The sequence below is a fragment of the Mauremys reevesii genome, linkage group 5, assembly GCF_016161935.1.
Source record: "Mauremys reevesii isolate NIE-2019 linkage group 5, ASM1616193v1, whole genome shotgun sequence".
Lineage (NCBI taxonomy): Eukaryota > Metazoa > Chordata > Testudines > Geoemydidae > Mauremys > Mauremys reevesii.
The window spans coordinates 79,889,153-79,914,657 of record NC_052627.1 but is presented as its reverse complement, the minus strand read 5'-3'; the positions used below and the strand labels follow the sequence as shown (position 1 = coordinate 79,914,657).

The window sequence follows — 25,505 nt, the reverse complement described above, 5'->3', positions numbered from 1 at the left end:
CTGGGTCAGACCAAAGGTCCATCTAGCCCAGTATCCTGTCTTCCGAAAGTGGTCAACACCAGGTGCCACAGAGGGAATGAACAGAACAGGTAATCATCTAGCGATCCATCCCCCGTCGCCCATTCCTAGCTTCTGGCAAAGAGAGGCTAGTGTGGCAAAGTACCTTCTCAGTCTCCCCAGCCTCTGCTGTTTTTAGCCCTGGGGAGACAGGCTTGGGTAATTGCAGTCCCCCTTAGGACTCAGGGGAAGTCTGTTCCCTGTCTTCCCACCAGCCTTATTTAAAGTAATTTTTTCCTGCCTTGTGGGAGAGCGTACTGCCGCTCCTCCTGGGGAGGCTTGCTGCTCCAACACTCCTGGCAGCCAGGCTCCTTCTCTCTCTCTGCTTCCCCCTCCTTCCTCCCAGGAAGGGGTTTAAAAAGGTCTCAGGCAGCCCCAAGTTGGAATCACCTGGTCCTAATTACCTTCAGGTAGCTCCCCCTCAGCTGATTCTAATTTGCTACCTTGGTAACCCTTTCTCAGCTGAACCTGATTGACCTGTAGTTGTCTCTCAGTTGATAAGGAGGAGGGCCTTTTAACCCTCTGGGACTGACTCCTACCTCCCCCTTGCAACTGTCTGTCCTGAGTTTATCACACATCCCCCCCCCGCCCCGGCGCAACACTACAGGGTTGGGCTACTTGGGTCGGCAAACAGTGTACCCTTGAAAGGCCATCCGCGTTGCCATGCTTGCTTCCGGACCTATGTTGTACTCTGAAGTGGAAGGGTTGTAGTGACAGGAACCACCTTGTCACTCTCGCATTTTTCTCTTTGTTTTGGTGCATCCACTTCAGAGGGGCATGGTCCGTGACGAGGGTAAACCGCCATCCGAGTAGGTAATAGCGAAGACTTTCTATGGCCCACTTTACGGCCAGGCATTCCTTTTCTACTATGGCATATTTACGTTCCCTGGGCAGGAGTTTCCTACTGAGGAACAGGATTGGGTGTTCCTCCGCTCCAACCAGGTGTGAAAGCACCACTCCCAGCCCAACCTCAGAGGCATCCGTCTGCAAGATAAACTGCTTCTCCCAGTCTGGAGCTACCAGCACTGGGTCGGTGCAGAGCGCGGTCCACAGATCTGCAAAAGCCTCCTCAGCCACGCTAGACCATCTCACGATGTCCGGGCCATGGGCTTTTGTTAGGTCCGTTAGTGGGCATGCCCTGGTGGCAAAGTGGGGGATGAACCGCCTGTAGTACCCCACCAGCCCCAGGAATGCTCTGACCTGTTTCTTCCGGACAGGTCGGGGCCAAGTCTGTATTGCCTCTAACTTGTTGAATTGGGGCTTCACCACACCTTTCCCCACTATATACCCAAGATATTTGGCTTCTGCTAGCCCAATTGCGCATTTGGAGGGATTTGCAGTCAGCCCCGCCTTCCTCAAGGTGTCCAGGACTGCTTCCACCTTCCCCAAGTGCGTCTCCCAATCCGGACTATGTATAATGACGTCATCAAGATAGGCGGCTGCATACCTGCCATGTGGGCACAACAGTTTGTCCATGAGCTCTCCGCTGTGGGTACGAGTACCATCACCCGATCTCCCACCTGGAATTTTCAGATCGTTGCTTGGCGATTGTAGTATGTTTGTTGGGCCCCTTGTGCCCTCTCCATGTGTTCCCGCACTTTGGGAGTGACTTGGGCTATCCTGTCTTTCATCTGCAACACATGCTTGATGAGGTTTCTCCCTGGGTTCGGCTGTTCTTCCCAACTTTCTTTGGCAATGTCCAGTATGCCGCGGGGGTGCCGACCATATAACAGTTTGAACGGGGAAAACCCAGTTGAAGTCTGAGGCACCTCCCTGATCGCAAACATTAGGTATGGTAGCAGGGTGTCCCAGTCCCTACCATCCCGGCTCACCACCTTTCGTATCATATTCTTCAATGTCCTATTAAAACGCTCGACGAGGCCATCGGTCTGCGGATGATAGACTGATGTCCTTAGGGTCCGTATGTGGAGCATTGCACATAGATCCTTCATTAATTTAGACATAAAGGGAGTTCCTTGATCCGTCAGGATCTCTTTGAGTATTCCCACTCTAGCGAAAATGTGGATTAATTCTTTAGCTATGGTCTTGGACGTAGTGTTCCGTAGGGGAATGGCCTCGGGGTATCGGGTGGCATAATCTAGCACCACCAATATGTGCTGATGGCCTCGGGCTGATTTTTCTAATGGCCCTACTAGGTCCATAGCTATTCGCTCAAAGGGGACTTCAATAATCGGGAGAGGTACCAACGGTGCCCTTAAGCGTGGTCGGGGCCCATGTAACTGGCATTCCGGACAGGAGGCACAATATCGTCAGACCGCCACATATATTCCAGGCCAAAAAAACCTCTGCAGAATCCGATCCAGGGTTTTATCTACCCCTAGATGTCCCCCGAACAGATGGCTGTGGGCTAGCTCCATCATGCCCCTCTGATGTTTCTGTGGTACTAGGAGCTGTTCTACGACTTGCTCTTGGATACGGACTACTCTGTACAGCAGATCCTTCTTGATCATATAATACGGCCCTGGGCCCTTGGCTCTCCCTTCCACAGGGACTCCATTCACCTCAACTACTTCCTTGCGAATGTTCTGGTATACTGGATCATTGGCCTGATCCTGTCCAAAATTCTCTAACGAAGGTCCAATTTGCCCAAATTCAGGGGGTTCTATTTCCCCCTCCCCCTCACGGGAGGTCCCTGGGGAACTGGGCCTGGCTACTGGCTCCCCAACCTCCTGCCTAGTCCTCTTGTCAGTCGGGCGCACTCTCCCCTACGAGTATAGGCTTCTGGTTCTGGGTCAAGATTCTCGTTCCCCTCCTCTTATCTGCCCTCCTTTCTCGCCGAGTCTTCCTGGTCTTCCCAGGAGGCGAGAATAAATCCTGGGCAAATTCTTGGAAGGCTGGGGGGTTGCTAACTATTGAGTCCACCCCATTGCTCTCTGGGGTGTTATCTTCTTCTGACTCCTCTCCAGGAAGTAGACCACCAAACCCTGGGAAGTCTCGTCCTATAAGGACTGGGTAGGGGAGTTTCGGGACCACCCCCACCCTCACCCTCACCTGCGTGGGGTTTCCTCGGACCTCTGTTTTCACCGGGATGGTTGAGTAGTAATTGACATCCCCATGGACACAGGATATTCCTGTGCGCTTGGCCCAGGATAGTTGATCATACCCGACCAGCTTTCCCGAGACCAGCGTGACTGCACTTCCGGAGTCTACTAACGCGGTGGTCTTTATACCATTCATTTTAACTTGCCTAGTATATCTATGAGGGACCATCGCTACCCCTACTAGACTTATCAGGTCACATGGCTCTTCTAGATTTCCCAGGTCGCATTGCATGGGCTCCTCTAGGTTTGGGCATTGGGCAGCTATATGCTCTATCTCTCCACATGCATAGCATTGGTACCCTCGGGGCAGCCCCTTATTTTTTGGGCTGTGAGGCCTTACGCCCCCCCCCCCCCCGAGTCTCTCTCTCCCAGTCCCCAAGTCCCTCCCGAGTACTCTGGCCGCTCTTCGTCCTCCTTCTTCCCTGCCATAGTTCGGCCTGGAGCTACGGCAACTCGGGCCCTTGGTACATAGACTTGTCTCTTATCCTGGCGCCTCCCTTCCCCAGTGGTCCGAGAGAGTTCCTGTGCTGCTAGCGTCTCTCTACGAGGACAACTAGCTCATCATAGGAGGAGGGATCGTTCTGACTGACCCATCCTCGTATGTTGGGCGGTAGCCCTCTCATGTACCTGTCCACAACTATGGTTTCCACGACTTCCTCCAGCCGGCGGGTCTCGGGGCACAGCCACTTCCAGGCCAGATGGATCAGGTCAAACAGCTGGGACCTCGGGGCTTTGTTGGCTCGGTATTTCCACTCATGGAACCTCTGCGCCCTTATAGCTGTCGTCACGCCACACCTCGCCAGGATCTCCGCTTTTAGCTGGGAGTAATCTGAAGCTGCTTCTGTTGTCATATCAAAATATGCTTTCTGTGCCTCCCCACACAGAAAAGGTGCCAGGATACTGGCCCACTGGTCTTGGGGCCAGGCCTCCCGCCGGGCCGTCCTCTCAAACGCAAGGAGATATGCCTCCACGTCATCATCCATCGTCATCTTCTGTAAGTAGCGGCTTGCGTGCAGTGGCCAAGTCCCATGGGGGCCGTGCGTTAGGGTGGTCAGGGCCTTTAGCTGGTTCACAACCTCATGCAAGGTGGCACGATCCTGAGCTGCCTGGCTCATCAGGAGTTGATTTGTCTCCTGCTGCATTCGCACTGCCTCCTGCTGGGCAGCCATCTGCACCCTAGTAGCTTCTTGTTGGGCCACAGTGGCCTGCACCAATGCCTTCACTACATCTTCCATTTTTTGGGGGGGGGGGTGCTTTACCCGGCCCCAAGATGGTTTGCCATGAAGTCTCGCTCACATCCCACTCCTGACACCACATGTGGCAAAGTACCTTCTCAGTCTCCCCAGCCTCTGCTGTTTTTAGCCCTGGGGAGACAGGCTTGGGTAATTGCAGTCCCCCTTAGGACTCAGGGGAAGTCTGTTCCCTGTCTTCCCACCAGCCTTACTTAAAGTAATTTTTTCCTGCCTTGTGGGAGAGCGTACTGCCGCTCCTCCTGGGGAGGCTTGCTGCTCCAACACTCCTGGCAGCCAGGCTCCTTCTCTCTCTCTGCTTCCCCCCTCCTTCCTCCCAGGAAGGGATTTAAAAAGGTCTCAGGCAGCCCCAAGTTGGAATCACCTGGTCCTAATTACCTTCAGGTAGCTCCCCCTCAGCTGATTCTAATTTGCTACCTTGGTAACCCTTTCTCAGCTGAACCTGATTGACCTGTAGTTGTCTCTCAGTTGATAAGGAGGGCCTTTTAACCCTCTGGGACTGACTCCTACCTCCCCCTTGCAACTGTCTGTCCTGAGTTTATCACACTAGGGACACCATCCCTGCCTATCGTGGCCTATAGCTATTGCTGGACCTATTCTCTATGAATTTATCTAGTTCTTTTTTGAACCCTGTTATAGGCTTGGCCTTCACAACATCCTCTGGCAAAGAGTTCCACAGGTTGACTCTGCGTTGTGTGAAGAAATACTTCCTTTTGTTTGTTTTAAACCTGCTGCCTATTAATTTCATTTGGTAACCCCTAGCTCTTGTGTTATTAAGGGAGTAAATAACACTTCCTTATTTACTTTCTTCACACAAGTCATGATTTTATAGACCTCTTATCATATCCTCCCTTAGTCATCTCTTTTCCAAGCTGAAAAGTCCCATTTTATTAATCTCTCCTCATATGGAAGTCATTCCATACCCCTAATCATTTTTGTTGCCCTTTTCTGTACCTTTTCCAATTCCAATATATCTTTTTGAGATGCAGTGACCACATCTGCATGCAGTATTCAAGATGTGGGCATACCATGTCTTATTATTTATCCCTTTCGTAATGATTCCCAACATTGTTAGCTTTTTTGACTGTCACTGCACATTGAGTGGATGTTTTCAGAGAACTATCCACAATGACTCCAAGATCTCTTTCTTGAGAGGTAACAGCTAATTTAGACCCCAGCAGTTTATATGTATAATTGGGATTATGTTTTCCAATGTGCATTACTTTGTATTTATCAACATTGAATTTCATCTGCCATTTTGTTGCCCAGTCACCCAGTTTTGTGAGATCCCCTTGTAGCTCTTTGCAGTCTGCTTTGGACTTAACTGTCTTGAGAAGTTTGTATCATCTGCAAATTTTGCTACCTCACTCTTTACCCCTTTTTCCAGATTCTTTATGAGTATGTTGAATAGCACTGGTCCCAGTACAGACCCCTGGGGGACACTACTATTTACTTCTCTCCATTCTGAAAACTGACAATGTATTCCTACCCTTTGTATCGTATCTTTTAACCAGCTACCGATCCATGAGAGGACCTTCCCTCTTATCCCATGAGAGTGTAGTGTTGTTTGCTACAAAACTTGGCACAACAGAGTAAATCCAGTTTTGTTCAGTGCTCTCATTTTATAAGGAATGGCTTTAATTTCATAAAATAATTGTAGTATTGTTAAACCTGGTGTAGGTGGCAAACTGATCTTGAATGATGGTCCACAGTTGGTACAATGAAAGCTAGACGAAGGATTTATGATGTGTCATCCTTATCAAACTGACATCCCACATGATATCAATTTTTAGACAAGTAGTTCAACTTTTTCACAAAAATAAAGCATAATGAAAATTAGTTTTTGCTTTTTTAGAAATTAAAGTATTTAAAATGTAAGAATAGGACTCTTTACACTACCTTAACTGATCACATCCATACCTTTTAACATTTAGAGAGTTTTAGAACTGAAAAGTTCTTTGTGTGTAATATGTAACTTACGTTACCTGGAATTTTAATGTTTGTCCTTTTTACCTTTTGCAATTATGATTAAAATCTGTTTCTCTCAAAGGAAAAAGGAGTGGAGTATATGAAAATAATCATCAACTCTAACTCCCCTAAAGCAAGACATTTAAAATATGCTGCTGCATACAATCTTGGCAGATCTTATTTTGAAGGATGTGGTGTTAAGCATTCAGATAAAGAAGCTGAAAGGTAATTTAATCTCAATTTCTCCATGATTTATAAAATACCATTTTGTAATGTTACTTATATTTCCTCCCTATTTTTTTAGGCTGTGGATTATAGCTGCAGACCATGGGAATCCAAAGGCAAGTGTAAAGGCTCAAAGTACCCTGGGAATGTTTTATTCTACATCAAATCCAAAAGATCTGAAAAAGGTAATGCCAATTTCTGCCTTTTCCATATCATGATTCAATGCTCAGATTCATTCTGAATCTGTGAAGCATTCCAGAAAGAGACTTTTGTAGCTTATTTATAACAATATATGCTCTATTATTTCTAGACTTTTTCACCCATTTAGCCCCAAACTGGCATATATACAGAAAGAAAATTTCTTATTTGAATCCCTTGACATTGGTCAGGGTCGGCTTCAGCTTTTTTGCTGCCCCAAGCGGCGGGGGGGGGAAGGAACCGATCAGCGGCACTTCGGCGGCCGCTGAATCGGTCCGCTTCAGTCTTCTGCGGCAATTCGGCGGCGGGTCCTTCACTCCCTCTCTTCCTCCTCAGCGGCACTTCGGCGGCAGCTCGAAGAGGAGGAGAGGCAATGAGGGACCCGCCGCTGAATTGCCACCCAAGACCCGAATGTGCCACCCCGATCAGGAACAGAGTGATGCCCCTTTCTATTGGCCACCCCACGCACCTGCTTCCTTAGCTGGTGCCTGGAGCCGGCCCTGCATTGGTAACCAGGATTTTTTTTACTGAAACAATTAGCAGGAGGTGGGAGCATCAAATCTGAAACTCAAGAATCAGCATTATAAAGCGGGATTAAGATTTATGGTTCTCACTATGTTTAAGAAACAACCAATGGTAGTGGCGCGGCACAGGAGAGCATGAGTAAAGGAAATGAATGTAAGTCTTGGAGTGGCTCTGAAACACCTCTCTCCAGCTGCTAGATAAAAGAGCTTTAAAGAAAACAGACTGTATGCTAGACAGTTAGGCTGTAGTCTAGATAAGGGAATGTTTATTTTTACTAGAAGCAAAGGGTTATGTAAATATTTCAAAAATGACAAGAACTTTGTGCCTGTTCTATAGGCATTTTTCTGGCATTCAGAAGCTTGTGGCAATGGAAGTCTGGAGTCACAGGGTATACTTGGTGTTATGTATCTCTATGGACAAGGCATACGTCAAAATACAAAGGCTGCTTTGGAGTGCCTGAAGGAAGCAGCAGAACGTGGAAATATCTATGCTCAAGGCCATCTTGTGGAGTATTACTACAAAAGAAAATTTTACACAAAAGCTGCTGCATTTGCCAGAAGGTGAATTAGTTAAATTTATTAGAATTCTTGATATAAAATCATAGAAGTTAAAGATAAAAATTCTTTTAGATCAAGTTCAGACTCATGCTAATCAAGCATGTATTCCCCTACCAGAGATGTATCAGATTTAACTGCCATACTTAATCTTTAAAAAGTGAATGACAGAACTTAGCCAAAATTAAGACCCTAATGATTATGAAGCCTTCTATTATTCAGTTCAACTCTGTCCTCCTTGATCACAGGGAAGCAGAAATAATCACTGGAGAAGAAATTGAGATTGAAATATCAAAACAAGTGTACATTGAAAAGTATTAGCATTTCTCCAAGTTCATTTGAGTACATTTTAACTCAGGTACACAAAGGATGAGACAGGAGCTTATACCATGTGTGTGACCCGTAGAAAATAATGTAAAATGATATAGGATGTAATGTACAAAATATCCAGTCTCTATCAACTCTGTATCTTGTCTCAGTGCTGCCAAAGCTTCATGCAGTGGATGAGCAGAACAACAAAGAGAGGCCTGTCTCTGTGATTTAATCAGTCATTTCTCATAGCCTGCAGCCATCCTCCATCTTTACCAAAATACATAGAAACTGGAAGTGGCTTCATACATAGAGACAGACAAATCAATGACTTGAATAAAAAGTCCCTCCAAATCCAAAGTGAACTTTCTTTTGAGTTTCTGAAGTGTTTACATAAGGGTTTGACTCTTATTTCCATCCAGAAGAAGAGAAGTGCTGCTCTCCACTTCCAGTTTCCAGCTGGCCAAAAACCTGTCTGAATATTAAAATGGCCCTCCTCTCTCCCTAACAGAGTTCCAACCACTGCCCAGATAGCCGTCCATTTACTTGTCAACAGCGCATGGATCTCAATATTTCCAATACTTTAGGGATTTCTTCTGGGAACAGGGAAAGATGACACCACCCCCCATGGCCTTCTGGTCTTCCTCAATCAGGTTTCTTTAGGGGTGGCTAAGTTATCTATATCCACCATTCTGCTGTTTTACTAGCCAGCAGATCTATTCCACTTCCCCTCAATCTCCTCACTTTTTTTTTAATAGGCAGCATTTTACTGTCTCCTTTTCCCCAGGAAAATCTAAGAGTTTCTGTGGATCCCACTGCTGATCCATCTGGCACTTCTAAGATTTCATGTGGTAGTACTTTACAGTACACCATTATAATGTGTTCTCAATTCAGAAATACCATTTTGCTTGTCTGTGCAAACCGGATAAGGTGCAATCGAAGAATTTGCCCTGCCATGATGGTTTAGGTTCAAGAATACATTCTGGTTGAGCTGAGGGCCAAGTTGACTGATGTCTGTTTTGTTTACACAGTGTGTGAAATCCAGAACACACTGGAGAGAATTATGTTGGCCTCAGTTTTACAATTTCTACGTAACCAAATGTCCCATTATAAACCCCCCAAATATAACGTTTGCTAGCAAAGCCTTACCATTACAGATTTAACCCATCAGTCAGATCATTAAGTTTCTAAAGGAAAAAGAGACAAGCAAAGTGACTCTACAAGCTATATACAAAACTCATCCTTCAGGTGGTAAAAAATGCATCTATTTATGATGCTGCTGTAAAGCATCTAAGGAGTGAAGAACAAAGGGATGCTGCCAAGGAAAATTACATAGAACTAGGAGTGGCAGTATTTCAAGATTTGGATTTCAGGTTCAACTTCTGACAGTCCAGAAACTGAGATGTTAGCCAAACAACCTTCTATTTTATTCACCACTGAATCCCCAAAAATCATGCTGGTCTTGAGCCTAGGCTCCCATTCTTTCACATGCAGTGTAGATAGAATGGTAGCCATCCACTGGCCATATCAATCAGTTGGAGTTTGTCCTTTAACCACTGCGGTCCAGCAGGCTATTCTGACAATGAAAGGGTGCACCTTGTTAGCTGTAGTCATCTTTTCACAAAGAAGCCGTAATAGGTTATAGCCATAAATAACTTCTGAAGGAAAATATATTGTCATTGTGCTCAAAGCAATCCCATCTCACTGGAACAGTAGATGTTCTAGGGCCAGAAGTCTGCCAGCAGCGCAAATAGTTGTCACGTCAGGCATCAGCATCTTCTTTGCTCCTGTCCCTGTGCTTTCCCATGTACCTTCTGTACACCAATTTGCTGCACTTTATATAAACAGATACACTACTTTTGTAACCTCCAAGTCAATATGCCCTAATTGCCATACAAATCTGGGACATTTATTTAATCAGATCATGACAAATTTCCCCTTTGCAGTCTTACATCACTCCCACCAACATAAAAGAGAGCTCTGTGTTATCCACTTATTTTCAGTCACATCTCAGGGCAAGTCTACACTACAGCAGTACTTCGGGACAGCTGCACCAAGGCAACTGCGCCACTGTAGCGCGTCTGGTGAAGACGTGCTATGCCAACAGGAGAGCGCTCTCCCATTGGCATTACTCCACCCTGGTGAGAGCATCTCCTACCGACATAGTGCCGGTGTGGACAGCACAAAACTTGCATTACTTGGGGGGTGAGGGGGCTTTTTAACACCCCTGAGCGCCGTTAAGTTATATTGACTTGGGCTGTCATGTAGACTTGCCCTCAGGCTAACGCCTTATGTTTGGAGTTGGGGTTGGCCATGAGTATACTATAGCCTTGAAGAATTGTCTTCCTGTTCTATATAGTTTTCTTTAAACTGTGCTCATCACCATGGTATCTCCTTTAACAAAACACTCACTAGACTGTGCCAATCACCAAGTCCTTTGTCTGTGCATGCTGATTAAGGTTACTGGCTATTATTTGCATTGGTAGGCTATTATATTTTGAAAGGGAGGGCAAAAGTACATTCCCTTGTTTTTCTTATCAGAGGACATTAAATATAAGCTGCAAGAACCAAATTCTTTCTTGATACTAGTTTAATTTTTAATGAGTCGCCATATCTCCTTGTTTTAGCTGTCATTTGCTAAAGGTGATCACAATTAGGTGGAAGAACATTACTGCAGATGCATGCATATGATTTAGTTAGCAGGCAAGGATTTGTTGAGGATTAAACAGAATCAGATTCACTGATAGTGATTCATAAGTCTATAGGCTTAACTTTATTGCACTTTCATAGTTTAAAATAAAACTGAATAAAGCTTCTCCATTTTCCTACCGAGGCTGGAATTCAGGATTTTGTATTTTCCCTGCAACAGTTTGACACTGCTAATATTTTACAGTGCAAGAAAAAGCAGAATCCTTGCTGAGTAGACAGAAGTAGTACTCATTTTTTTTTGTATATTTTAAGCGGTGAATGTATTAGCATGACATCACTCTCATACATGGTTTGGGGACCGTATGTGCACGCTCTTCCCCAGACTCTTCAAGAGTGTGTTTACCCGTAACAGCGACGCTGATATTGAGAAGGCAGCAGGCAGATACATGCACTGATAGGATTTATTTATATATTATATATTTCAGGCACTACTATTTAAGAAGTGCTGTATCAAATTTGAGGCTTTAAAAAAGTTAACTTAAAGAAAACTCAAAATCCCTTTGAGTGTACTAGAAAACCATGACTAACTGAATTCCAGTGCATTAAAGGTTAGTAATGTCTGTTGGGGAACTCTAGAAGGTGATGGTCTTAAGTATCCAAAGTCCTCTTTATCTGAAGTTTTCAGAGGTTGCCCTAGATCTTCAGATAACAAGGTATTGGTAAATCCACATTTATGATTTGGAATGATACTTTTTTTAAAACTGTAAAGCTTGGCCATTCACTCAAGTTTTACTTTAATTTCCACTAAACTGTTAACAGTTTGGAAGAAACAAACAATTTGTGTGAAACACTTTTGTTATAATTAGTGCAGTTGTGGTGAAAATGACCGAAGTGAGAGTGTATTTGCTCACTAATTCTTATATGAATCAAGTTACTCAAAACAGGAGAATCATGTTCACTGCTCAAGTCTGTATGTACATTTAAAACCTGTTTTGCTAGAAAGGCTTTAAGTTCATACCATTATCAACAGAATTCCCAACTTAACTGAAGTTGGGCACGAAGCGCGTGTTTTGACGCTGTCTCTTTATGGTTCATATAGCTGATTTCTCTCAAAGCTTGAAATGCTCACCTCTAACCTTATATTGTAAATTTTACAACAGGATTGCAGAAAACGATAACATTGATATATTAGCAAAGATAACCGATTGCCTTCCTGTATACATAGCCAAAGGGGTTGCTATGGCTACTTTCTACTTGGCTAGATGTCTCCAGCTTGGCCTAGGCATACAACAAGATCAAGCTGCAGCTAAAAATTATTATTCTAGGGTAAGCGTGGGGCGGCCCTACAAATTAACTTATTTAGTATAAGATAAGTGATAATTTGAATTTAAGTTTTTAAACTTGCTATATGGTTTCATTAAATGCTCCAACAACATTTACTATCTACATTTATCACATAAAAATATTCTATATTTAAAAAAAATATACTGAAGTAAATCCTCTCATACTATTCAAAACAGCCTCTCAAGGTTCTACTCACCTAAGGCAAGTAATATATTTTGACAGGCAAGTAAAATTTCATATTATAATCACCACAACAAAGGCAGGTGAGTAGAACCTGTGCCTGGGCTGGTAATCTTTCATGACAATTTTCCCAAGATGGTTAAAGTGATAAATAGCACTGATTTCGTTACTACATTGTTTATACTTGCCTCAAACTCAAAAGCAGAACTTATTTCTTTGCAAAACCTTGATGCCTTTAAATTAGGGCTGTCAAGCAATTAAAAAAAATCATGCTTAATCACACTGTTAATAACAGAAATCCAAAATATTAAATGTAGTTTTCTACATTTTCAAATATATTGATTTCAATTACAACACAGAATACAAAGTGTACAGTGCTCATTTTATTTTTTTATTACAAGTATTTGCACTGTAAAAAACAAAATATTTTTCAATTTACCTAATACAAGTACTGTTGTGCAATCTCTTTATCATGAAAGTTGAACTTACAAAGGTAGAGAAGTCCAGTGGCACCTTAAAGACTAACAGATTTATTTGGGCATAAGCTTTTGTGGGTAAAAAACCACTTCTTTGCATCTGAAGAAGTGTTTTTTGTTTGTTTTTTTTTTTACCCACAAAAGCTTATGCCCAAATAAATCTGTTAGTCTTTAAGGTGCCACCAGACTCCTCTTTGTTTTTGTGGATACAGAGTAACACAGCTACCCCTTTGATACTTTACAAATGTAGAATTATGTACCAAATAAACTGCATTCAAAAATAAAACAAGGTAAAATTGTAGAGCCTGCAAGTCCACTCAGTCTTACTTCTTGTTCTGCCAATCGCTCAGATAAACAAGTTTATTTACATTTGCAGGAGATAATACTGTCCGCTTCTTGTTTACAATGTAACCTGAAAGTGAGAACAAGTGTTCTCATGGCACTGTGGTAGCCAGCGTTGCAAGATATTTATGTGTCAGATGCGCTAAAGATTCATATGTGCCTTCATGCTTCAGCTACCATTCCAGGGGACATGTGTCCATGCTGATGACGAGTTCTGCTCGATAATCTAAAGCAGTGCAGACCGATGCATGTTCATTTTCATGATCTGAGTCAGATGCCACCAGCAGAAGGCTGATTTTCTTTTTTGGTGGTTTGGGTTCTGTAGTTTTCGAATCGGAGTGTTGCTCTTTTAAGACTTCTGAAAGCAAGCTCCACACCTCATCCCTCTCAGATTTTGGAAGGCACTTCAGATTCTCAAACATTGGGTTGAGTACTGTAGCTATTTTTAGAAATCTCACATAGGTACCTTCTTTGCGTTTTGTCAAATCTGCAGTGAAAGTGTTCTTAAAATGAACAACACGTGCTGGGTCATCGTCCGAGACTGCTATAACATGAAATATATGACAGAATGAGGGTAAAACAGCAGGGGACATACAGTTCTGCCCCCAAGGAGTACAGTCACAAATTTAATTGACGCATTATTTTTTTAACGAGCATCATCAGCATGGAAGCATATCCTCTGGAATGGTGGCTGAAGCATGGAGGGGCATACGAATGTTTAGCATATCTGGCATGTAAATACCTTGCAACGCTGGCTACAAAAGTGTCATGTGAATGCCTGTTCTCACTTTCTGGTGACATTGTAAACAAGAAGCAGGCAGCAGTATCTCTTGTCAGTGTAAACAAACTTGTTTGTCTTAGCAATTGGCAGAATAAGAAGCAGGACTGAGTGGATTTGTAGGCTCCAAAGTTTTACACAGTTTTGTTTTTGAGTGCAGTTATGTAACAGCAAAATCTACATTTGTAAGTTGCACTTTCATAACAAAGAGAATGCACTACAGTACTTGTAGGAGGTGAATTGAAAAATACTATTTCTTCTGTTTATCATTTTTACAGTGCAAATATTTATAATAAAAATAATATACACTTGGATTTCAATTACAACACAGAATACAATATATATGAAAATGTAGAAAAACATCAAAATAGTTAATAAATTTCAATTAGTATTCTATGGTTTAACAGTGCGATTAAAACTATGATTAATCACGATTAATTTTTTTGAGTTAATTGTGTGAGTTAGCTGCAATTAATCGACAGCCCTCGTTTAAATCCCAGCATTCTCTATTTATACTTGAGAAGATCACGACTACTTTTTTTACTTATCTGTGCTGTCACTGATATAATCTCAGCTCTGGGGCTAGTGTTGATTAGCCAAGTGTTGCTGCACGGAGAGCACACTATGGGTCCTAAATAAAACAAATGCCCCTTTTAAAAAATTTGTGTGAAGAACATTTTTTTATGGATTTATTATGTGGATGTTATTCATTAGATGACTATATTAGTATTGCAATAGTGTCACAGGATGGGAACCTGATTGTGCTCTAGATAGGCACTACAAACACACAGGAAGACACAATCCATTGGTTTAGAATCTGATTGCATTAGAGGGCAAAATCAAATTTCAGGCCAGGAACAGGACAGCAGTGTCCACTTTTGTAAAACTCAAGTAAGTGGGAACTATGCAGAAGTTAAATTACTAACAAAATGAACATCAGGTGTGGCTCCTTACTCAGATGATCCCATTGAAGTCAATGGGATTGCAGAACAGGCAGTAATCTTTCAATTATTTCCTTCTGTGAAAAGCAGCTACACTTAAAACAAACAACCAAACAAAACCCCCCGAAGTTTTAAAAAAATGTAGTGAAAAGTGCTGGACAAGCAGTTTTAAAGCGTGGTCACTATCTTTCCATAGAATAGGTACATCAGGGCAGGATCAGTGCAAGCTTTCTCACATTGACCCTCATTGTTTCACACCTGTTCAAGTGAAAAAGTATTTCAGTCTCCTTGTATATTCAGTCCATTCCATCTCTGATCAGATTGCCAACAAGGGTGCCAAATGAAAAGGTGGGCATCCATTCCCTCACCGCATTTCACATTAAAGAGCCATCAGGTAGTAACAACTTTCAGTCATTAGTGGCTTACAGCAGATGTGAGTCAGTGACCTAGAAGTGAAAGGCCCTATATCCCAATGGCAGTTTTTTGGCACCATGTATTCCCCTATGGACAGTGATCAGCATCATTTATTTCTTTTAGCTTTGTGGTTGGAAGCCATTTTGTAATTTAATTGTATAGTTACTCCCATTTAAAGTGAAACATATCAAAACCCAATTTGCCTGTTTTACCATATGTGCTTTAACATAGATAAACCAGGTTCACATTTGGCCCACTAAGTTTTGCAGAGGAGAGAAGAGAGGGATCACAGAGGTTATATGAATAGAACATAGTGCTGAGCAGAAAATGAACTGGATTCAGGAAACCTCTGCCTGGCAAACTGATTTACTTCTATGGCTTAGGTGTCAGCATAAGCCATACTAAAACTTGTTTGGGAAGTAGCTTTTGTCCAGGTTTTTGAAACAATCCTCAACTTCAGTGTATTGGTTACATACAGCATACCAGTTTTGTTCTTTTAAGTAGAGTTAGAAAAAAGGGTTAAGGTTAAAGTTTGTTTTAGTGTATTTATTAAACTCATTCTCAAACAATTTTGGTAATATTTGGCGTTTATATAGTCTGTTACATTTTCAAACATGTACATATACAAACTAGGTTAGATTCCAGTTTTGGCTGTAAAATATAACTCACTATTCTGTTTGTTTTCAAAGGCATGCCTCCTGGATCCTGATGTAGCTTCCGACCTTGAATTGGCAGCTAATCATGGGAGAATTTAGAACATTTCACATTTAGGCAAATCCCAGCTGCTTCCAATGCTGTATAATGTGTTTCACATAGTAGGCAATGTTTATCCTTAGCAGCTAGGTAGATAACCACTTATTTCTTTGTTTTTTTCAGCTTTCTATAAATCATGAGAAGTATGCATTTTTTTGTTGATTAGAACAAAGAACATTTTGCTGACAGTGATATTTTGTTCACAACCCTTACTTTACTTACACATTGTAGAGACAGATTATCTTCCTTTTTTCATTATACAGAAGGCTTAATCATCATGAACTGGGCACTTTACTGACATAATCCACCTGCGTTTCTTACTTCAACTCTGCTCTAGATGGTATACAAATCAAACTAAAATCAACTTGTTAAAAGAAATCATTGTTAATGTCAATTTCCTTTACTTACAAATATTAAAGATCTGCAGAGTCAGCAAAGTTATAAGATTTCTGAAATACCTGTGCTTAAAAATAGTGTCCTCTTTTCATATACATTCTATTTACAAGTCATATAATACATTTAAATAAAATATTCTGTACTGGGGTAATAATTGAAGGTGAGTGCTTCCTTTACATTTAAATCTTTTTCCTTTGCCCTTTTCCATATCTCTGAAATGCAACAACTTTAAAAAAGATTGCACTGTTAGATGGTAGCAGTAGAGGGTTGGAAACTTGCATGGATGGTAGATACTTAGTTTACACTGTAGACCATACCAACTTCCAGTATTGGGATATCCTATTCATAGAAACTAATTATAGAAAAAATCTACACCTACGCTAGTGAAGTGTTAGAGTATACACCTCTAGACCATGACTATCCTTCTTAATCCTTGTCCATATAGGACTTTTAGTTATTCTTACTAATACAAACTGACATCTCAACAGGCCCCACAAGTAGCCATAGGCTACACCATTGAGCCGTATCTAATATAAGATACTTTCTCCCCAGTGAGACTCACTGATTGCTATATTATAATTACGTTTTCAAGTCTTTATTTATATAGCTTTCCATCGCCAAGAGAATTTCGGTTGCTTCTTAAGCTGTGCTATGGAATAGAAAATCTAAGGCTGTATTGTCAGAGAAATCTTAATGTTGCAATAATTTCACAGTAGTATATGGGTTTTGGTTTCAGACTGTAGTCAGTCTAAATTGTAAGCTACTTGCGGTTTGTCCAGCTATACTGAAAGAAGGACAGGAGACTCCTGATATGGATTTAATCAGACCGCAACTTTATTATTAGATGTCTGGGACTACCCGGCAGATAAAAGTGTACAATACAGGTAAACCCTGTTTGTTTTTTAATTACCCGGGAGGGGGGCTTCCACCAGCTCCCCGCCCTTTTTCCATCCAGGTTCCTCCAGCAAATCCATTGCCAGGACCTTACCCTTATCCCACCTCGTAGAAGGGGTAAGATGAGCTATGAGAAAGGGGGGTTGGCTCCCTGCCTTTCCAACTATAGGAGCCCCAAACCCCAAACCATTCCGTTCCCTTAAATGGCACCTCCTACTGGATGCCTTCCCCATGGAGTACCTGCACTGGACATCCACCACAAGGAGGCGCCAGCAATTAGCTTTGCTGCCTCCCCGCCACACTTATTCAGGGTCCCAGACATCTTCCAATGGCCTTTTGTATGGCATCCCAAAAACCATGTTACCTCCAAGTTTTATAGGTGAACTCCCCTTCCTCCCAATGAACTCGGTTGCCCTTTGCACTACAAAAGGGTCATCAAGGACTCCCGCAGCTGGGTTGCCAATGCCATGTACTGCAACACCCCTCCCTTCCTGATGGGCCATATAGAAGACCAGTCTCCCAGATCCTCATATGCCATAGCTCCATAGCACCAGCATCATCTACTTGAGCTGGTCGCTAGCTCCTGGTGCAGGCCTCTGCACACTGTTGAACTGCAAACAAGACAGGGCATCCGCTATGCCATCATCCAACTGCAGGCACATGTTTGGAAGGAAAAGAGATGTTAAGACTCAGACACTGATACAAATTCGCTCACTAACTTCATAACCCTGTGTGAGGTGGAAGTTTGACCTGCCATGCTGTCATACCAGAAGCACACACTTTTATTGGGAGGGAGCTGAAATATGCCTGCCTTTGTGTTCCACTCGATACCCAGGTATGCTAATGTAGTGGAAGGGGCCCGCTATCTCGTCTTCTGCATGGGGTACCCCCAAATGTTTTGGCAGGCCACCTAGTTCATTAAAGTGTGAACAGAACCACCTTGTGGGTATGAAAGGTGAAGTACTACTCGATATTCCCTTGCAGTGCTGTTGGGGACTGAACCTGGGGGCGGGGCGGGGGGGAAGAAGGGGGAGACGGACACCCTTAGGTTCCCTATCGGCAACTGATTTTTTTTTTTTTTACCTTACATGGGTGCTATTTCCCGAAAAGGGGATCCAAAAATCCCAGTTAACCCCACCCCCCAAATATGCCATATGTGCTTTATTAGGGTAATATCATAGGAAACCCTGAACACCTTAAGCCTAACTGGTAATGGTGCCTGTGCCCATTGGACCGCCCCCACTTTGCCCCCCTACCCTGCTTGTGTTCTGCACCTCATGACCTGTCTCAGCCGAGCCAAACCTGCAACTGGCACTCCACCCACTCCAATCCTGTTTTTCCCTTGTGATTGTTCCCTACCGCTCTGGCAAAACGGGCCAAATGGATCCCAAAGCATATCTCGCACACATGCTTGAAATCTACAGGGGCTGCAAAAACAACCATTGTTATTAAATGCCCAACAAATATTATGTGACTCGTGCCCCGCCTGAACTTGTAGGGGAAGGAACAGGCCACTGTCCGTGTGAACTCCTGGTCCCCGCAGAGTCATCCACTCTAACCACAGTGTGTGATGTGGTATGTCCCACCAGATCCGTTTGTGTTGCTGCCCTTAATTGAAACTGCTCATCATAATGAAATCAACTCATCCCCCCAAACATAGTATGTGCCCACCTGATCATATCCATATACTTAAACAAGGTTGAGCTTCTCTCCGGGTAAGCCTGTACTATCACACCTGCAGAGATAAGGAAGGCCACCTCCTCATTTTCCCATGTTTTAGGCACCCCTGGCCGCTTGGGCAACTCCTTATTCTGTTTGCTCTTTCCCAGCTTACTCTCTGTCAACACCTCGCTGTGCAAGAGGGATAATATGTCCACATATTCCCCTCTCAGGATTTTATCCTTAGTTGTCCTAAGCAGGTGAATTCCCATCGGGTCAGAAACCCCAGCATAACCGTACTCAGGACAGACTGATGGGGAAACATCAGTGTCCTGTTCCCCACAGCCCCCCCAGGAAGCTCAACTCTAGCCCAGAAGCTTATAGGTCTTAACAAATATGAGTTGACATGTGCCATGGGGTTTCAACCACACCACTGCCCCCCGCGCGTGCAGGGGGTCTGCCCCACCTGTCTCCCGATTCCCAAACTCGTGCCCATGCTGGGCCTCCCCAGAAACCAGGCAGACCCATCACCCACAGATGCCTGAAGTTGGTGCAACAACTGCAGATTAGTTTGCAACAGCTGCGCAAAATCATTAGTGTCCCCAGCAGGGGTGCATCCTCCAGATGGGTCTGATATGGAGTCCGGTATTCCCATTCCTGGCCCTGGCCTATTTGTTACTCTGCAAGGCTCACTCCTGTCCCCCTGTGATGAAGTGGGACTGTTCTTAATGTTTCCTCTGAAGGGAGCCGTAACTAGCTATTTTTGCGCCTGAGGCAAGAATATAAAATTGTCCCCCCCCCGCGCCATCCAGCGCCCCCGAAACACCTCCCCCAGCGCCGCCCGCAGAAACACCGCCCCCAGCATCACCCGCCCCACAGAAACAAACCCTCCTTCCCCAGCACCACCCCGCCAAAACAGCTGTGGGCTGAAAAGGAAGGTGGTGGGTGGGAGAAACGGCATGCATAGCGTGACCAGATCACAGCAGTAAAATAGGACCCACCCCCTCCCCGCTCGGCCCCACCATCACACCCCTCTTCACCCCCAACCCTCCCGCTGGCTTGCTGCATCCCTCCTAATCAGTCCCCCACCCACCACTCGCCTCCTTTCACCTTCTCCCTCCCCTGCCAGAAACCCCCATGCCTGTCCCTAGAACTCCTGCTGGCTCACTGCTCACCTCTTTGCCCACCCACCACTTGCCCACCTGCTTGCCCCCCCGCCCCCCCAAGTATAAAGCCTCATTCAAAGACCCAGGGGTCACTATATTACTGCACACAGCAGTCAATCAATGCAGTTGTAGATAAATGTCTGCATTATGCATTTTTGTATAACATTTACATGACTTTGTTTTGAACCGGTAATATGTTATAGAGGGCCCCTAAGGTAGTATAATTAAGGTAAAAGAAAAATGTCTTTTTGCTAGAAGTAGAATAAGATCTTCCCCCCACTTTGTAATCAAGGGCCCTGTTGAATGAATGAGGTGTGAATGAGGACGGGGTGGAAGGCAGCATCTCGACAGCTGCAACCCTTGGAGAGGGGCTGGGAGCCAGACCAAGGACAACCAAACTTGTCAAGTGGGCTGACTAGAGAAGAGCAGACATACTGACGGCCTCGGCCTCGGGGGTTAGAAACAAGCACCTTCCTTTGGGAACACCCTCTTTGCAGCATTGTACCAACCCCCAGCCCAGAGAAAAGCAGCAAAAAGGACCAACAGACAGTCCCAGATTTTCAGTCTGGGAGATTTGCCCCGCTCCAGCCACCGACTAGCCGCTCGGCTCCTCACCCCCCACCCCCAAGTATAAAGCCTCATGCAAAGACCCAGGGGGTCACTATATTAATGCACACAGCAGTCAATCAATGCAGTATCAAAAATTAAAATACTGAAAATGGATGCCCCCCTCCATCCACCGACTCACTGCTCACCTCCTCACCACCCCTCCAAGTATCAGGGGCGGCAAGTTTGTAGAAATTTTGGTGGTGCCCAGAATGCTCAGAGCTCACCCCCCCAAACTCTGCCCCCCACCTGCCTAAGGCTCTGTGAGGAACTTTGGGTGGGGGGAGGGGGTCTGGGGTGCAGGCCCTGGGTTGGGGCAGGGGATTTGGGTGTAGGATTGTTGAGAGGTGTTCTGGGATGGAGTCTGGGGTGCTGGCTCTGGTATGGAGTTTGGGTGCTGGGTCCGGGCTGGGGCACAGGTTGGGGATACAGGATGGGTGGGGGGTGCAGGCTCTAGGAGGGAGTGCGGAGGGCTGGGTGCAGGCTCTGGGAGGGAGTTTGGGGGCAGGAGAGGGTGTGTGGTTAGAGGTCGGGGTGCAGGCTCTGGGACGGAGTTTGGGTGCAGGCTCCGGGCTGGGGCACGGGGTGGGGTGCAGGCTCTGGGAGGGAATGCTGAGGGCTGGGTGCAGGCTCTGGGACAGAGTTCTGGAGCCAGAGAGGGGGTGTGGGCTCTGGAAGGGGGTGGTGGGTGCTGGTGGGGGGAGACTGCCATCACATGTGGCTTCCTTCCTCCCCTGCTGCCCCTCGCCATAGCCTCACTGGGGGTGGGGGATGGGGCTGCCCCTTGCCCAATTTGCAGGAGTGGTGGCTGTGGGGGTGGGGAGGGATCACAGGGTCAAACACTCACCGAAGCCCCAGCAGCTGCTCAGGTGAGTGAGGTCCACTGGCTGCAGATGATCCTGTCTCCCACCAGAAGCCCCCTCAGCATCTCCTCCAGATTGGTGCCAGGGGGGAGGGCTGCGAAGCACGTGTGTGCCCCCTCAGCCGGCTGCCTTCTGGCATCCTGTTGCCAAGGCAGCAGCAGCTTTCGTTCCAGCAGGGATGCTCCGGGGCTTTTCTGTGCCCCTCAGCTTTGGGTGCTCGAGGCAAGTGCCTCACTCGCCTCGCCCTTGTTACAACACTGCCTCTGAATACTGTAGGGGTGCCTGAGTTTCCCCAATGCATTTCTTAAGTCTCTAGGTTGTGGAATAAGGGGGTGTAATTGTTGCAGAGAAAAGGGCCAGTGTACATAAATGGCTGACACTATCTCCTGGCAACTAATGACTGGGGCCCTTCCCCCCTGCAAGGTGATAGCTAAAGGTGTTGGAGAACAAAGGAATCAGGTGACCTCCTGGCTCGGGAAAGGGACAAAGCCCAGAGGAGGAGGGGCTGGAGAGGGAGTCAGTTTGGGGCTCGCTAGGGGCGTGGAGTGAAGTGCAGACAGGGGGTGTCTGGCTCACTGTCCCTCAAAATGGACCCAGCTGAGGGGTGCTGTTCTCTGAACCTACAAGCTCTGTTTTAGACCCTGTTCCTGTCATCGAATAAACCTCTGTTTTACTGGCTGGCTAACAGTCACGTCTAACTGCGAAGTTGGGGTGCAGGACCCTCTGGCTTCCCCAGGACCCCGCGTGAGCAGACTCACTGTGGGAAGCACCTGGAGAGGCAGAGGATGCTGAATGCTCTAAAGGTCAGAGCCAGGAGGGTGGAAGCTGTGTGAGCTTCTTGCCCTGAAGACAGTCTGCTCAGAGAGGAGACTTCACCAGAGTCCTGACTGGCTTCGTAGGGAGCAGTTCCAGAGCATCGCCCGGGGACTCCGTGACACTCCTTCAAGTACCGTCTTAGATGGACAACTGGAGCCCGGATCCTGCACCTCCCTGAGGCCTGTGCAACCACCACACATTGTCACATTGCAAGGCAGGATATCACCTGTGCCACCTGTCCTCCCAACATCTGTCTGTTGCAAAGCACACTCACTCCTGGAATCAGCCTCCTGGGTTCAGTGTAGAAGAACATCGTGGTTCTGGGCAGCCCAGTACACTCTGGAAGCCCCGCACTGCCTCCCTGCAAGCACCTCCTACCTGGAATGAGCCTGTCCCTCTCTGGGGAAGTGGTAAGCTTCCCAATCGTCTTTGTGCTCTCACCATCCTGTGACCATGTGGAGCCATGCTGCCCAGCGTGCCTGCATCCTCTGCTGCCTGCTGCTGTCTTGCCTGCTGCTTGGAGAAAGGGGTTTCCAACACCAAAGCTTGCACCTTTAAAGCCTTCCACCCTTACATTCCAAGGGGGTGAGTCAGTGCTGCAAAGCTGACCAACACCACCTTTTTGCAGCAGTTTCTGATCTTGTTCTCCCCCATTCCATAAAGCACTACCGTCTTCATCCGGCAAGCCGGGACAATGGCCCCCCTGCTTTCAGTGCAGCGCGGTCATTCTCAAAGAGACCACAATTATATTGACTTAATTTAAAAGAAAGTAATGAATGTTACCTACAAACATTTGATGGTGTTCAGCTATTAACATGTTCATTAAAATAATATTTAAGTGTTTTTACACATGAATGAAAAAGCACTCTAGAAAGAAGTATCTGTTTTACTTCCATTGTATAAAATCAGGAATAGATTTAAAAGTTCCGTGCATTTAAACACAGGAATCCTGAATAATGTCGGAGTGCAACAAGAGAGGTTTGAATGTCAGCTAATCAAGGAGATAAGCAATTTCTAATTAATGATTGATCAGATGCTTTCCATTATGACATGCTAATTTATGTGACGCATGTTGGACATAGACTATAATACAATGAAAATATTCCCTCTGAAACTATGGATGTCAAACTCATCCACTAACTACTAATTATCATCAAGTACCATAATCCACTTTTGTTATTTATTGCTTACAAATGCTTCAATTTTGGTAAAAATAAAATAGATAAAATTTTCACAATAACTTTACATGAAGTATTGCACAACAAGGCTCTTCAATACACAATAACGGAGTGTTCAAATCCTCAATGAGGAAATTAACTGTACAACATTCATTAGTTTACCACTATTAAGCAAAACTTCATTTTTGATAAATGTTTAAAATATTTTATAGATTCTTACAACTTATATTAACATTTATATTTCAGTCAGTATTTTAAACTGAAAAGTATTCAAATATAACAATTTAAATAAAGCTGGCAACTATGCAGCATTGTTTTTCTACCCTACTACAGCATCAGATCTTTTCAAGTCTGTTTACTTCACATAAAACTGGAGAAAGAAAACTAAAAAATAATCTATAGTCCTCAGTCAGCCCTCTGTGGAAAAGAGGAAGATAAGTTTCATGTCTATTATTACACAGACATTTCTCTAGTGGTTCACTTGTGCAGATTCAAACATGAGCAGCTTTAAGCTGCTCTTAATGAATTCTTAGCTCAGGACACAGTTCAGTTAGCAGCAGTTCCAACAACACCTGAAAAAGAAAAGGAAAACTACTAAGATTAATGTAAACAGCAAATAAGAATTTCTACCTCCTTTCTGAGATGTTCAGATAATCACAAATAATAGGATCACCTGGTTCATCTAGTCCAGCCTACATGGGACTATCATTAATTTCCCATGTGCCACTATCTAATCATGCAGCATGGTATTATCTGCATTACCCCAAAACTGATTTCTCAAAAAGATGATAGAAAATCAGTTTCTGATTATATGAAAAAGGAAGTTGGAGGAGGGAAGTGGTCAGTGTTGACATAATGTGCAAGATCCTCAGCTGGTGTAAATTGGTGCAACTCTACTGAAGCCATATCAATTGACATCAGCTAAGGATCTGTTCCACTATATCAAAGCCCTGGTCTACACTACGAGTTTAGGTCGAATTTAGCTGCGTTAGATCGATTTAACCCTGCACCTGTCCATACGATGAAGCCATTTTTGTCGACTTAAAGGGCTCTTAAAATCAATTTCTGTACTCCTTCCTGATGAGGGGATTAGCGCTGAAATCTACATCGCTGGGTCGAATTTGGGGTACTGTGGACACAATTCGACGTATTGGCCTCCGGGAGCTATCCCAGAGTGCTCCATTGTGACCGCTCTGGACAGCACTCTTAACTCAGATGCACTGGCCCGGTAGACAGAAAAAGCCCCGCAAACTTTTGAATTTCATTTCTTGTTTGACCAGCGTGGTGAGCTGATCAGCACAGATGACCATGAAGTCCCAGAATCGCAAAAGAGCTCCAGCATGGACCGAATGGGAGGTACTGGATCTGATCGCTGTTTGGGGAGATGAATCCATGCTATCAGAAAAGGCCAACTCAACGGGTGCTTGGTATGCGAAAGGAGGGCGCTGCTGTTTGAAACTATTCCCACATGTTATGAAGGTTGAAGAAGCTGAAAGACTGTGGCTCACCATGGCTACCTGCAAGCCAAATCCTGTTGCCTGGCCCTGCGTGTGTGATCTCTCACACCAAACCGGCAGGACCTCAATATAAGAGGCAAAATGCAACCTTGTAGCAAAAGCACGTGCTATGTAATGTTAACAGCTTTGTTCACCGTGAAAGAATCTACCCATTGTTCTTTAAAATGTGCCTTTTTAAATACTCCTCTCCCCTTTTTCCTCCCGCAGCTGCAAATGTTTCAGTGCTACTCCTATCATCTCCCTCCCAGAGGCTAGTGCAGATAAGAAGGTGAAAAAAAAAACACACTCGCGATGAAATGTTCTCTGAGCTCATGCAGTTCTCCCACACTGAAAGGGCTCAGTAGAATACGTGGAGGCAAACAATGGCAGAGTCCTGGAAAGCAGA

The 25,505-nt window shown here is 44.7% G+C and overlaps 2 protein-coding genes across 6 annotated transcripts in view; one reads left to right on the top strand and one right to left on the bottom strand.

Moving 5' to 3' along the window:
• Window positions 1–16,403, top strand: part of LOC120405890 (LRP2 binding protein) — a 32,065-nt gene extending 15,662 nt beyond the window's left edge. For 2 of the 5 annotated variants that reach the window (XM_039539802.1, XM_039539801.1), the window contains exons 5-9: window positions 6,420–6,562; window positions 6,642–6,747; window positions 7,622–7,845; window positions 11,958–12,123; window positions 15,962–16,403. In XM_039539802.1, coding sequence (XP_039395736.1) covers window positions 6,420–6,562; window positions 6,642–6,747; window positions 7,622–7,845; window positions 11,958–12,123; window positions 15,962–16,027 — 705 coding nt within the window. In that variant the 3' untranslated portion in view covers window positions 16,028–16,403. Of the gene's footprint in view, window positions 1–6,419; window positions 6,563–6,641; window positions 6,748–7,096; window positions 7,269–7,621; window positions 7,846–8,318; window positions 8,458–11,957; window positions 12,124–15,961 lie in introns of those variants that run through there. The other 3 variants (XM_039539800.1, XM_039539804.1, XM_039539803.1) reach the window with 3 other exon arrangements.
• Window positions 16,404–23,543: 7,140 nt separating this feature from the next.
• Window positions 23,544–25,505, bottom strand: part of SNX25 (sorting nexin 25) — a 158,697-nt gene continuing 156,735 nt past the window's right edge. Inside the window, exon 19 of the mRNA XM_039542197.1 lies at window positions 23,544–24,175. Within this exon, the coding sequence (XP_039398131.1) occupies window positions 24,122–24,175 (54 nt within the window). The 3' untranslated portion in view covers window positions 23,544–24,121. The remainder of the gene's footprint in view (window positions 24,176–25,505) is intronic.